General features: G+C 52.3%; 1 protein-coding gene across 1 annotated transcript; it reads left to right on the forward strand.

Moving 5' to 3' along the window:
- The first annotated feature begins 650 nt into the window (after nt 1–650).
- Nucleotides 651–8,260, forward strand: SLC22A6 (solute carrier family 22 member 6). The gene is made up of 10 exons (XM_032283060.1): nt 651–1,347; nt 1,618–1,721; nt 1,970–2,124; nt 3,366–3,534; nt 3,985–4,108; nt 4,268–4,383; nt 5,422–5,636; nt 5,774–5,882; nt 7,473–7,676; nt 7,979–8,260. The coding sequence occupies exons 1-10, from the start codon at nt 979–981 to the stop codon at nt 8,064–8,066; spliced, it is 1,653 nt and encodes a 550-aa protein (XP_032138951.1). The 5' UTR covers nt 651–978; the 3' UTR covers nt 8,067–8,260.
- The last annotated feature ends 3,761 nt before the right edge of the window (nt 8,261–12,021 follow it).

Here is a 12,021-nt window from a genome sequence, read left to right on the forward strand (position 1 = left end):
TGACCTCTGTTGTTTCTTCCAATTAAATAAGGCCATGGTCCTATAAGATATGAGCTGTCCCCATAAGAACAAAGACTGGGGTTGTCACATTTAGCAAATAAGGATACGGGGTGCCCAGTCAAATTTGCATTTCAGATCAATGAAGAATTTTTTAGTGTAAGTATGTCCCGTGCAATATTAGAGACCAACTTTTTAAAACTCTTCACTGGGGGCCAGGCACCCTCTGCCCAGCCCACCGAGCCCAGTGTATAGTGCAGATAAAGGTGCGGATGCTGCTGGCCTTGAAAAAAAAAACTCTCCATTGATCTAAAATGCAAATTTGACTGGGCACCCTGTAATTTCCCTGGTAACCCTTCCCAAAGGCAGACTATTTGGATCTCATCCACTAACAAGGGCAGAAACTCCTCAAGAGGCCACTGCACTTCCCAGAGCCCAGTCTTGTTCCTAAAAGGAAGACAAATAAATCCAATAGATCCCACTCTGGCCCCTCCTGCCCCCAGATGCCCAGATGCTCCCCCCCAATACACCCCTCTCCCAATTCCTACTTCAGTCCACCCTCTCCTGCCCTTTATAACCACTTGGAGAAATTCCACTGACACAAGGAATCCTTGGAGGGTTAATCCTTCTGATACCAAGTCACACTTTAACTCATTCCTTCCAGGCCAAGGATTAAAAACTGCCCATGCAAGGGTCAGGCCTCCAGCAGACCCTGAAAGCTGAGCTGTCCTGACCCCCCAAGTGAGGAGAAGCTGCACGGGAAAAGGGAGGGACAGATCAGGGAGACCAGGGAAGAAGGAGGAGCAGCCAAGGAGGCTGCTGTCCCCCCACAGAGCAGCTCAGACTCAGCTCCGGGAGCAACCCAGCTGCGGAAGCAACGGCAGCGCTGCTCCTCCAGTGAAGGACGGCAGGCAGACAGACAGACAGAGGTCCTGGGACTTGAGGGCCTCAGCCCCCAGCCGCTGGGCTGGGCCTGACCCGATGGCCTTTAATGACCTCCTTCAGCAGGTGGGGGGTGTCGGCCGCTTCCAGCAGATCCAGGTCACCCTGGTGGTCCTCCCCATGCTTCTGATGGCTTCTCACAACACCCTGCAGAACTTCACCGCCGCCATCCCCACCCACCACTGCCGCCCGCCTGCCCACGCCAACCTCAGCAAGGATGGGGGGCTGGAGGCCTGGCTGCCCCAGGACAGGAAGGGGCAGCCTGAATCCTGCCTCCGCTTCACCTCCCCACAGTGGGGGCCACCGTTTCCCAATGGCACAGAAGCCAATGGCACGGGGGCCACAGAGCCCTGCACCGATGGATGGATCTATGACAACAGCACCTTCCCATCTACCATCGTGACTGAGGTGAGGACTTGGGGCTCCCCCTCCAGGGGCCAAGATGGGAAGATGGGAGCCTTTGTTTAAAAAAAATGTACATGGAGAAGTTAACTGCTGAGTTTTTTAACTGCTGAGTCGAAAAGAAAAACGCTCTCAGCTCTCAGGATCAGGGAGGAAAAGGGCAAAGTGCCAGAGGAACAGGGTGACATGAACCCCAGAGGACCAGCCTGAAGGAGGAGAAGGGGATCCTCTGAAACCAGGCTCATCTCTGCCTGACCCTTGCTCCTCTCCCCACAGTGGGACCTCGTGTGCTCTCACAGGGCCCTACGCCAGCTGGCCCAGTCCTTGTACATGGTGGGGGTGCTGCTCGGAGCCATGGTGTTCGGCTATCTTGCAGACAGGTCGGTCCTGGGTAGGGTCAAGGGGCTGGACTGGGATTAGGGGTCAACTAGGCTCATGGGGTCCAGGTGGGAGCTTGGCATTGCCAGTCAGGGCTGGTTTGAGGATCTACAGCACCAGCCTCATAATATTTGAGAGGTCCTCAAAGGCCCACAGCTCACGCCTCATCCAGGGTGAGCTCTCCTCTCCTGGCTCAGCCTGGCCCCGTCAGTCTCCAGGGGCCTGCTGCAGGTCTCCCCTCCTCCCACAGGCTAGGCCGCCGGAAGGTACTGATCTTGAACTACCTGCAGACAGCTGTATCAGGGACCTGCGCGGCCTTCGCACCCAACTTCCCCATCTACTGTGCCTTCCGGCTCCTCTCGGGCATGTCTCTGGCTGGCATCACCCTCAACTGCATGACACTGAGTGAGAGATGCTTACCTGCCCACCCCCATCTGGCCACCCAGCCCAGCAACCCCTTTCCAGCCTCCCCTCCCAGCCTGCCCCTCCTGAGCCCTGCCTGCCCTCCAGCCTCTCTCTTGGGTCTCACCTTCCTGCTAATAGAACAACCTTTTTCTCAGGCTCATGCCACCCTGACCCCTCATTCAGAAACAGGATTGCGAACTCCATTGTTAGAGCCAGCAGATCAAGTAAGAGACCACGCAGGCCAGGTACAGAAGGCATTAGGGAATGGTGAGAACTGTATTCAAAGGAGAGACACATTCATCCAGAGACACCACAGGCACGCAGCTGGAGATGCCTAGGGCATTCCAGCCGGGAGATCCTAGGGCTGTCATATATTCCCCCCTTCTCTTGGATTAATATAAAATATCCCAGATTTTTTAATGTTTGCAATTAACTCTAATATTAAACATACGGTGAGGGAGCATCATGTAGACAAGATACATCTGTGGACTGAGCGTGGTCTCCCCGTGGGCCATCCATGTGCATCCTCTGAGAGATCACTCCCCCCTACCCATGTTTCTCAGATGAGGAACCTGAGGCCGAGAAGAAAGGAAAGGATTTACCCAAGGTCATTCCTCAAGCACAGAAGGGAATCCAAGGATTTGGGATTCTCTGGACTAAAGGAATTAACCAAGACTGGGCTAGGGCCTGGGCAAGACACCTAAGAAACCCACCCCTAAGTCCAGCCTAAGTATCCAAGTCCCTGTCCCAGCAGCTGAATGGGGAGCCCACCAGGACAGGAGGTAGGCCTTTCCAGACCACACCAGAGAGGTGGTCCCACTCCTACCTCAAGACTCCAGGATGGAGAAAAGCCACTGCCTCCTCCAAGCTGCTCTAGCCAGTGAGAGTAGAATCCAGCCCATGGCTGAGGAAGACCAGAGGGGTGGTTGCTGTTGAAGATAGACCAAGTTGTCAGAAGTGCTCTGAAGGGAGAAGGAACTCTAGCCAGGAGAGCAGGTTGAGGAGGAACGAAAAAAAGAAAACCATCAAGAGTGTGGAGGGGGCAGTTCCCAGGTATTCTGAAGCCAGCTCCCCATCCATACCTCCACTGAAAGCCCCCCACTCCCATCACCCTGGCCTCAACTTACTTGATGCATTTTCCACTGAGCCTTGGGACAGGCCATGGTTTGGATGGAGGGAGGGGTCTTTACTAGCCCAGCAGCCCAGGTAGTTGCACCATCCTGTCCTAACCCTCTTTCCAGATGTGGAGTGGATGCCCATCCACACACGGGCCTGCGTGGGCACCTTGAATGGCTATGTCTACAGCCTGGGCCAGTTCCTCCTGGCCGGAGTGGCCTATGCTGTGCCCCACTGGCGCCACCTGCAGCTGCTGGTTTCTGTGCCCTTTTTTGCCTTCTTCATCTACTCCTGGTGCGTGGGGCCTAGGGATGGAGGTGGTTGCCACAGGAGCCCAGAGGGCTGCAAGGGACAGGACCTCTCCCAGAGCTCAGCACACATCCCATCCCACAAATTTAGAGAAGGTCAAACCCAGTCCAATGCCTCTGTGTGACAGATAGGGAAACCAAGGCTGTGGGGAGAAGGCTCTGCCCCAGGATATCCAATTATATTGGATATCCCCCACTCAGTTCTCCAATCTGCCTGCTCTGCTCCCCTTCCCAGCAACCAAGAGCTGAGCTTCTGGATTGGGAAATATGTCATTACCAAGCTGGTCACTGCCTCGTGGTCCTAGAGAGAGGGATTTGACAAGGACCCTGGGTTCCCAACCTTAAATAAAATCCCATCACAGGCCCCTGGAAAGCCCCCTACCCAGCTAACTGAAACTGAAGCCATGCCAACACCCACTCCCACCCCTGCTCCCAGGTTCTTCATCGAGTCGGCCCGCTGGCACTCCTCCTCCGGAAGGCTGGACCTCACCCTGAGGACCCTGCAGAGAGTCGCCCGGATCAATGGGAAGTGGGAAGAAGGAGCCAAGCTGAGTATGGAGGTGAGATCCCTGGAGACCTCCCATGATAACCTCCCAGGGCTTCACCCCCAAGCCCCAAACCCAGGACACAGGGCCCAGGGAGCTTCTCTGAATAAGGGATTAGGTTGGGAGGAGCTTCTTGGGAGGATCCTGGGCCCTGAGCTCTGCCGGTCCCAGCAGGTGCTCCGGGCCAGTCTGCAGAAGGAGCTGACCATGGGCAAAGGCCAGGCATCGGCCATGGAGCTGCTGCGGTGCCCCACCCTCCGCCATCTCTTCCTCTACCTCTCCATGCTGTGGTAGGCCCAGAAAGACAGACAGATTGAGACAAAAGGCTGGCTGGGGAGGGAGCAGACACAGTGGGTGGAAGAAGCCAGACAGGAGGGCAGGAAGGGCAGCAGACCAGCTGTGAGAGCTGGTAACCCCAAACTAGGGATCATCCTTAGGAACCAGACACCCGTCAGCCTCAACTCAGTCCCAGCCTCTATCCTGGACACCAATCTCCCCATCTTGTCCCTTCACTAGCCCTGTTCCAATGTGTAGACACCTCATGAGGACAAGTGGGCTTCAGAGTCAATAGACATGCATCATGAAAGCAGAGAGCAGTCTGGCTTGCAAAATATTCACAGATTTTACTGGCCTGATGGTGCCTGTCAGAAACACAGGCATGGGCAACAAGATGACTAAAACTCATCTCCAAAGAACACTTTGGCCAAGGCCAAAGAAGCTGCCTTTCCCTTTGCAACACACCCCATTATCCTTCCTTCCCACCACCATGGCAGTCCCATGACAGTTAAGGGAAACATGATCAGAAGGAACAATTCTGCCAATGAATTATTTGCTTCCAATTTGGGATTTATTCTCAGTCATAGGTTCTAGCCAGTAATCTGAGCTTCATTTTGTGGGCTCTTCACATCCGAAAAAGCACAACACTCATCCCAGGACCATGGACAGGTCCCAGAAGGCTCTATACTCTCCCAGCTGCCTTGGCCCATAAGACGGCTTAGATATCCACCTGCCCTCCCTCAGCCCAGCATCAATTGATAAGATGAGAACCAAACCTATGTAAATCCTACACAGCAACTAAGTGAAAATCCCCAAATTAATTATGACTGTAGTTATCAGAAGATTGGGAAATTTGGAGTATTAGAGGACTACCTCAATGCTCCAAATGGTGATGCAGTTTAATTATGTGATTAAATGTCTAAAGAAATATTAGCCAAGGCACATTCCAGCTCCTTAAGCAGGGTATCCACAGCAGCTCCCCGCTATTTTGAAAGAGCACCCCACTTTAAGCCTCGCTAACAAACTCTATGCCCTTCTCTTCTCTCCATTAGGTTTGCCACTAGCTTTGCATACTATGGGCTGGTCATGGACCTGCAGGGCTTTGGAGTCAGCATCTACCTAATCCAGGTGATCTTTGGTGCTGTGGACCTGCCTGCCAAGCTTGTGGGCTTCCTTGTCATCAACTCCCTGGGTCGCCGGCCTGCCCAGATGGCCGCACTGCTGCTGGCGGGCATCTGCATCCTGCTCAATGGGGTGGTACCCCAGGGTGAGCACCCACGAGCACCTTGGCCCCTTCTCCTCAGCCCCATCCCCACACATAAACCAACCTCTCAGAAGGGAGGGGACCAATTCCTCCTAGCCTCCACTCCCAAGCTCCTGGTATCCCCCCTTCTTTCTCTCTAGACCAGTCCATTATCCGAACCTCCCTTGCTGTGCTGGGGAAGGGCTGCCTGGCTGCCTCCTTCAACTGCATCTTCCTGTACACTGGGGAACTGTATCCCACGATGAGCCGGTGAGTGGGAACATAATGGGAGAATGACAGTCTTTTCTTGGGAAAAGACATTCTCCTGTGCACAGGTCAGACCCCAGGGCTAAATCAAGTGTATCCCAGCCCAAAGGCCCCTCTCAACACTCATCAGTGCAAAGCACAAGTAGCCACTCAGTTCATACCTCATGGCCTAGCTAACACAGGTGTTACTGTCTCTAAGCCCTTACCAGACCCTAGAAGAAGATCTCAAAAGTAGCCACCAACTGGGGAGGGGTAAGGAACCAAGAAGACACATCTCAGAGGCAAAAAATTGGAGTCCTCCCTTAATCTCCAAAATACAAATTAGAACGTGCCACCAAGTCTAAATTCCATCTATAAGCCAAGCGATACATCTGAAAGCAAAGACCACAAACATGAAAGCAATTTCCTATCCCAGGAATCACTCCTGATGATATCCCAGCAGTAGGAATAAACACAGCATTGCATTTTTGAGTGCAAAGATAGGGGGTGGTATTTTTGCATTAAGAAACAAGAACGGGATGCAAAATTCACATGAGATGTCAAAGATATGTCAGGCTTCCCTAGGTTACTTGGAGTGGGCCTGCAAGGTCTGCAGAGTGGAACCCTGATGGTCATGGTCCTGTGCCCTTACCAGATCTCAGATGAAAGAGCAATAATCCAAAGCACTCACTATGTACCAGGTAGTGTCTTCAACTTTTCACAAATATTAATTCATTTAATCTGCATAACAAGCCATTGTGGTAGGTACTATCATTATTCCCACTTACAAACGTGAAAGCTGAGGCAAAGAGAGGTTAAGTGACTTCTCCAAGATCACAGAGCTAACAAATGGTAAAGCATGAATGTGAACCCCAAGCCGTTTGTCTCCTGAGTCAATGTTTTTAGCCTCTTCTCTCATGAAGAATATTCTTTTTCTTTTTCTTTTTTTTTTTTTTAAGACGGGGTTTCACCATGTTGGTCAAGCTGGTCTTGAACTCCCAACCTCAGGTGATCCGCCCACCTTGGCCTCCAAAGTGCTTGGATTACAGGTGTGAGCCACCACGCCCGGCCAAGAATATTCTTAACATGCAGATTCCAGCTCCCTCTCCCTAGGGATTGTAATCCAATAGGTGTGTGTTGGTTTGTTGCAACTGTAACTCACAATTCCTTCAGATGATCTGAGAACCATAGGTGTAACACAACTGTCTCATTTGACAGCTACAGAAACTGAAGCCCAGAGAGGGAAAGGGGCTTGCCCAAAGTCACACAGAAAATTAAGGGCAGAAGCAAAATTCAATCTTTAGTCTCCTTATTCTCTGGCCAGAGCCCTTTCCAGCTTCTGTTTTTAAAAAGATCATCAACAGCTGTGGTGTGGGGGGACCATTTGAGCCCAGGAGTTTAAGACCAGCCCTGGCAACATAGAGACCCTATCTCTAACCAAAAAAAAAAAAAAAAAAAAAAAAAAATTGGTTTGCTTGCTAATCAAATGGGGAACAGAGGAGGTACTGGGAGTGTCCTGGGGGCTGGGCCTGAGCTGCCACCTCCAAATGGGACTAGCACCTGGGCATTCATGCCAGAACTCTAACCAACACCCACCCGCTGTGGGCCCTGCAGGCAGACAGGCTTGGGAATGGGCAGTACCATGGCCCGAGTGGGCAGCATCGTGAGCCCGCTGGTGAGCATGACTGCTGAGCTCTACCCATCCGTGCCTCTCTTCATCTATGGTGCTGTTCCCACGGTCGCCAGCGCCGTCACTGTCCTCCTGCCAGAGACCCTGGGCCAGCCACTGCCGGACACAGTGCATGACCTGGAGAACAGGTGGGCCCCCGTCCAGAAAGGAGCAGGGATATAACCCAGGTCATACATTCAGGGTGAGGTGGCATTGAGACTCAGGCCCTGGCTTCCTCTTCTGGTGCAAAGCTTTATGTCCCTTTGTCCCCAATTGCCTGAACTTCTCCTAGAATCCTTCCTGAGGATCCCAGCTCCAGGGAGCAGTAGGTTTTTGGGGCAGAGAGCAGGTGGCTAGGCACAGCTGAATGGAGACCCCCTGGGAGCTCCCAACTCCCGGCCCTGGCCTAGAGGCCACACACCCAGAGTGCCACTCTTCTTCTCCCCTGCAGGAAAGGGAAACAGAGACGACAGCAACAAGAGCACCAAAAGTATATGGTCCCACTGCAGGCCTCAGCACAAGAGAAGAATGGACTCTGAGGACTGAGAAGGGGCCTTACAGAACCCTAAAGGGAGAGAGGGTCCTACAGGTCTCGGGCTACCCACACGAGGAGGAAGAGGAAATGGTGACCCAAGTGTGGGGGCTGTGGTTCAGGAAAACACCTTCCCAGGGTTCCCCCACCCTTTAAAAACCCCACCAAAACTACATCATTAAAAGGTTTGACTGCATACCATCTCCCTGTGTCTCTCTTGTCTCAAAAGGAATAAATGGAATGGCCACTCCACTTTAGCCAGCTTCTAGCCCAAGAGACCGTACAGTCCGCTCCCACCCACTCTACCACCAGGATTATCCCAGAGAATTAGAAAAGACTCTGGCCTTTGCCCCTCTCTACCCCTCCTTTCCTCCCTCTTCCCTCCCCGGTCCTCTAACCTATTCAAATATTTCTGTGAGTTTTAGTTAACTATCTAACGCTCCTCCCTTTCCTGTAAACTGACAAGGGCTGAAATGACTGGCTGAAATGAAAGCAACCAATCAGAGGCTTTGTTTTAAGCTCCTTCCCTTCTGTGAGAGCAGATAGGAACCTCTGACAGCAAAGGAGAAGAAAAAGGACAACAGCTGGCCAGGTGTGCTGGCTCATACCTGTAATTCCAGCATGTTGGAAGGCTGAGGTGGGTGGATCACTTGAGCCCAGTAGTTCAAGACCAGCCTGGGCAGCATATCAACACCCTGTCTCTATTTAAAAAAAAAAACAAAACACAGTCGGACACAGTGGCTCATGCCTGTAATCCCAGCACTTTGGGAGGCTGAGGTGGGCAGATCATCTGCCCACCTCAGCCTTATCAGGAGTTTGAGACCAGCCTGATCAACATGGAGAAACCCCATCTCTACTAAAAATACAAAATTAGCCAGGCATGGTGGTACATGCTTGCAATCCCAGCTACTCGGGAGGCTGAGGCAGGAGAACCGCTTGAACCTGGGAGGCGGAGGTTGTGGTGAGCCGAGATCGTGCCATTGCACTCCAGCCTGGGCAACAAGAGCAAATCTCTGTCTCAAAAAAAAAAAAAAAAAAAGCAGACAACAGCTGTGACTTCAGGATGTTGGCCCATCTAGCAGCATGGGTGATGGAATCTCTAGATTCCAGCAGAGTCTGGACTCAAAACCTGCTCTAGATTAGCCTGCTAGCTAACCAAACCCTGCCTGCTACACTACCTGAGCTCTCTTGCCTGCTCTGCCTCCTGTGGGCTCTGGGCTGGTGGAGGGAAGAGAAGAGGGAAGTGGGAGTGGGGAACAGAACCAGTAAGGCCCAGCACTAAGTGCTAACTACATACCAGGCACTGTCCCAAGCCATTTGCCTATATAACTCATGTACTCCTCCCAGTAACCCTTGGCGATTACTACAATTATTCCTTATTTTACAGATAAGAAAGTCAAGACACAGAGAGATTAAGTAACCTGTCCAGTTCACACAGCTGGTAAATTGTAGAGTCAGGATTAGAATCCAGATAATCTGGCACCAAGATACATGTGCCTGACCCCTCTGCTGCCAGGAGCTGTGAGGCGCTGACACTTTAGCCTCTTTCACCCCCAGGACCCAGCTTCTCCTCCTTCCTTCTGGGCTGAAAAGGATGAGAAGGGGAGGAAGGGAGAGGATCATGGGAAGAACCATATGAAAGGAGGGGTGGAAGGCAATATAAGGGTAACAGTGAGGAAAAGACCAGGATGTCCAGCAAAAGGAGCTCACTTCAGGGAAGCCTGGGACGTCCCAAGAAAGGCAGCCCTGTTCGCACCTACAGGTGGCAGGAGTGAGTCCTGCCTCACCCTGCCGTAAATGCTTGCTGGCACGCTGCCTGGAACCCTATCCCCAGCAGCCAGCCTGGCCCCTGAGCCAACCCCTTATCCCCCGGAGGAAAAAAGGGCATATTCCTCAAACTGTACACTACTGCCTTCCAGGTGGGACCCCAGGGGCTCAGGTTGAGTCGGGGCCATCTGGAAAGAGGGGTTGGCCTGAAGATCCCCTGAAAAAACCACACAGCCCTGGAAGAGCTCACGGCAACTCAGACAGCAGGACTCTCAGGGCAAATCCAGGCACAGCAGAAATCACCATAACCCGCCTCACCTCCTGGAACATCTGGAGCCTTGGTGTTGCCCCTTGGCGCTGAAACTCCTCATGCTCCCCAAGAATGTCTTGGCCATCATGGACCCATTGGTTGCTGGAGGGTCACCAGCCCCGCCCAACCTGCAGTTTCTCAGGCAGCATTGCCCTCATCACTGACCCTCACAGGGCGTCTAGGCTGAGAATCGGAGACAAGACACATCGATTTACCCCTGCTTCTGCAGATCCGGGGTTTGAGACCAGTGACTTGGCCTACCTGCCTCCAGACCCTGCCAGTGATTCTGACATGCCCTGGCTCCTCCTGCAGGTCTCTCTTCTCTGTGCTCAGACCACCTGGTATCTGCATCTGCCTCAGCAGGGCTGTTCAGAGCCAGCCATAACCTGCCCCTGCTGCATCCTATCTGGTACAAGTCCTGGGTGCTGATTCAGCCAGCTCAGACCATTCACATAGAATCCATTCCCCCAGCTCCTGGCCTGAGACTTCTTATATTCATCCTGTGCCCTTAGCAAAAGAGAACCCTACCCTCCTCCCACTTCTAAGTCGCCAGTAAGTAACTTTTGACCTTGCCTCTCCAAGGAGTCACCCCCAAACACAGGCCCGTCCTCTAGCCATGGCCCTGAGCCTGAGCTGGGACACTGTCATACCCCACCACGGTGGCCTCAGATGCTCTCCTTTTTTTTTTTTTTCTTTTTTTTGAGACAGTGTCTTGCTCTGTCACCCAGGCTGGAGTACAGTGACACGACCTCAGCTCACTCCTGCAACTCCCGCCTCCTGGGTTCAATCGATTCTCACTGCAACCTCAGCCTCCCGAGTAGCTGGCATTATAGGCACATACCAACACGCCTGCCTAATTTTTCTATTTTTAGTAGAGACAGGGTTTCACCATGTTGGCCAGGCTGGTCTTGAACTCCTGACCTCAAGTGATCCGTCCACCTCAGCCTCCCAAAGTGGGCCTATCTCCAGTTTTGACCACAGGTTCTATGATCAGCCAGCTTGGCAGAGCCTTGTGGCCACCCTCAGTTTCCTGGCCAGGATGGCATACTCAGGAGGATCCTCACCTGCCTGGCTCTATAGTGTGCTCACCAGAAGCCACCTTCTCAGGGCTCCACACTATCTTCCCCGGTCCCACCTTGACAGCCCAGTTTCACTCCACTCCAAGCCCCTCCCTTAGGCTCTTCTCTCCCGCTTCCCAGGAGTTTGCACAACCCCTTATAGAGCAGATCCCCAAATAGCTAAATTTCATATCATGTGGGAAGCTGAATCATGGCCCCCAAAGGTATCCATATCCTAATCCCTAGAGCCTGTGAGTATGTTACCCTACATGCTAAAGGGGTTTTACAGGTGTGATTAAATTAAGGATTTTGAGGCCAGGTGCAGTGGCTCACGCCTGTAATCCCACCACTTTGGGAGTCCGAGGCAGGCGGATCATAAGGTCAGGAGATCGAGACCATCCTGGCCATGGTGAAACCCTGTCTCTACTAAAATACAAAAAATTAGCCAGACATGGTGGCAGGTGCCTGTAGTCCCAGCTACTCAGGAGGCTGAGGCAGGGGAATTGCTTGAACCCGGGAGACAGAGGTTGCAGTGCGCCGAGATTGTGCCACTGCACTCCAGCCTAGCAAAAGAACAAGACTCCATCTCAAAAAAAAAAAAAAAATTAAGGATTTTGAGATGGTGGGGGTGGGTTATCCTGGATTATCTGGGTGGACCCAATGTGGTCACAACAGTACTTATAAGAGCAGGAGATCAGAGTGGGTAGCAGATCCAGCAACAGAAGTAAGAGGTTGGAGTGAAGCAAGAAGAGACCAAAAACATTTTCTTAAGAACACATTCAAGTCAAAACAGAGACCTCAATTCATTCAATAACTTATCATTCAAA

This window comes from Sapajus apella, unplaced genomic scaffold (assembly GCF_009761245.1).
Source record: "Sapajus apella isolate SASKATOON/1434 unplaced genomic scaffold, GSC_monkey_1.0 scaffold14, whole genome shotgun sequence".
Lineage (NCBI taxonomy): Eukaryota > Metazoa > Chordata > Mammalia > Primates > Cebidae > Sapajus > Sapajus apella.

Coding starts and splice junctions, on each gene's coding strand:
- SLC22A6 (XM_032283060.1), top strand. CDS start 979: ATGGCCTTTAATGACCTCCTTCAGCAGGTGGGGGGTGTCGGCCGCTTC. Junction 1,348..1,617: donor CATCTACCATCGTGACTGAG/GTGAGGACTTGG, acceptor CTCTCCCCACAG/TGGGACCTCGTGTGCTCTCA. Junction 3,535..3,984: donor GCCTTCTTCATCTACTCCTG/GTGCGTGGGGCC, acceptor CCCTGCTCCCAG/GTTCTTCATCGAGTCGGCCC.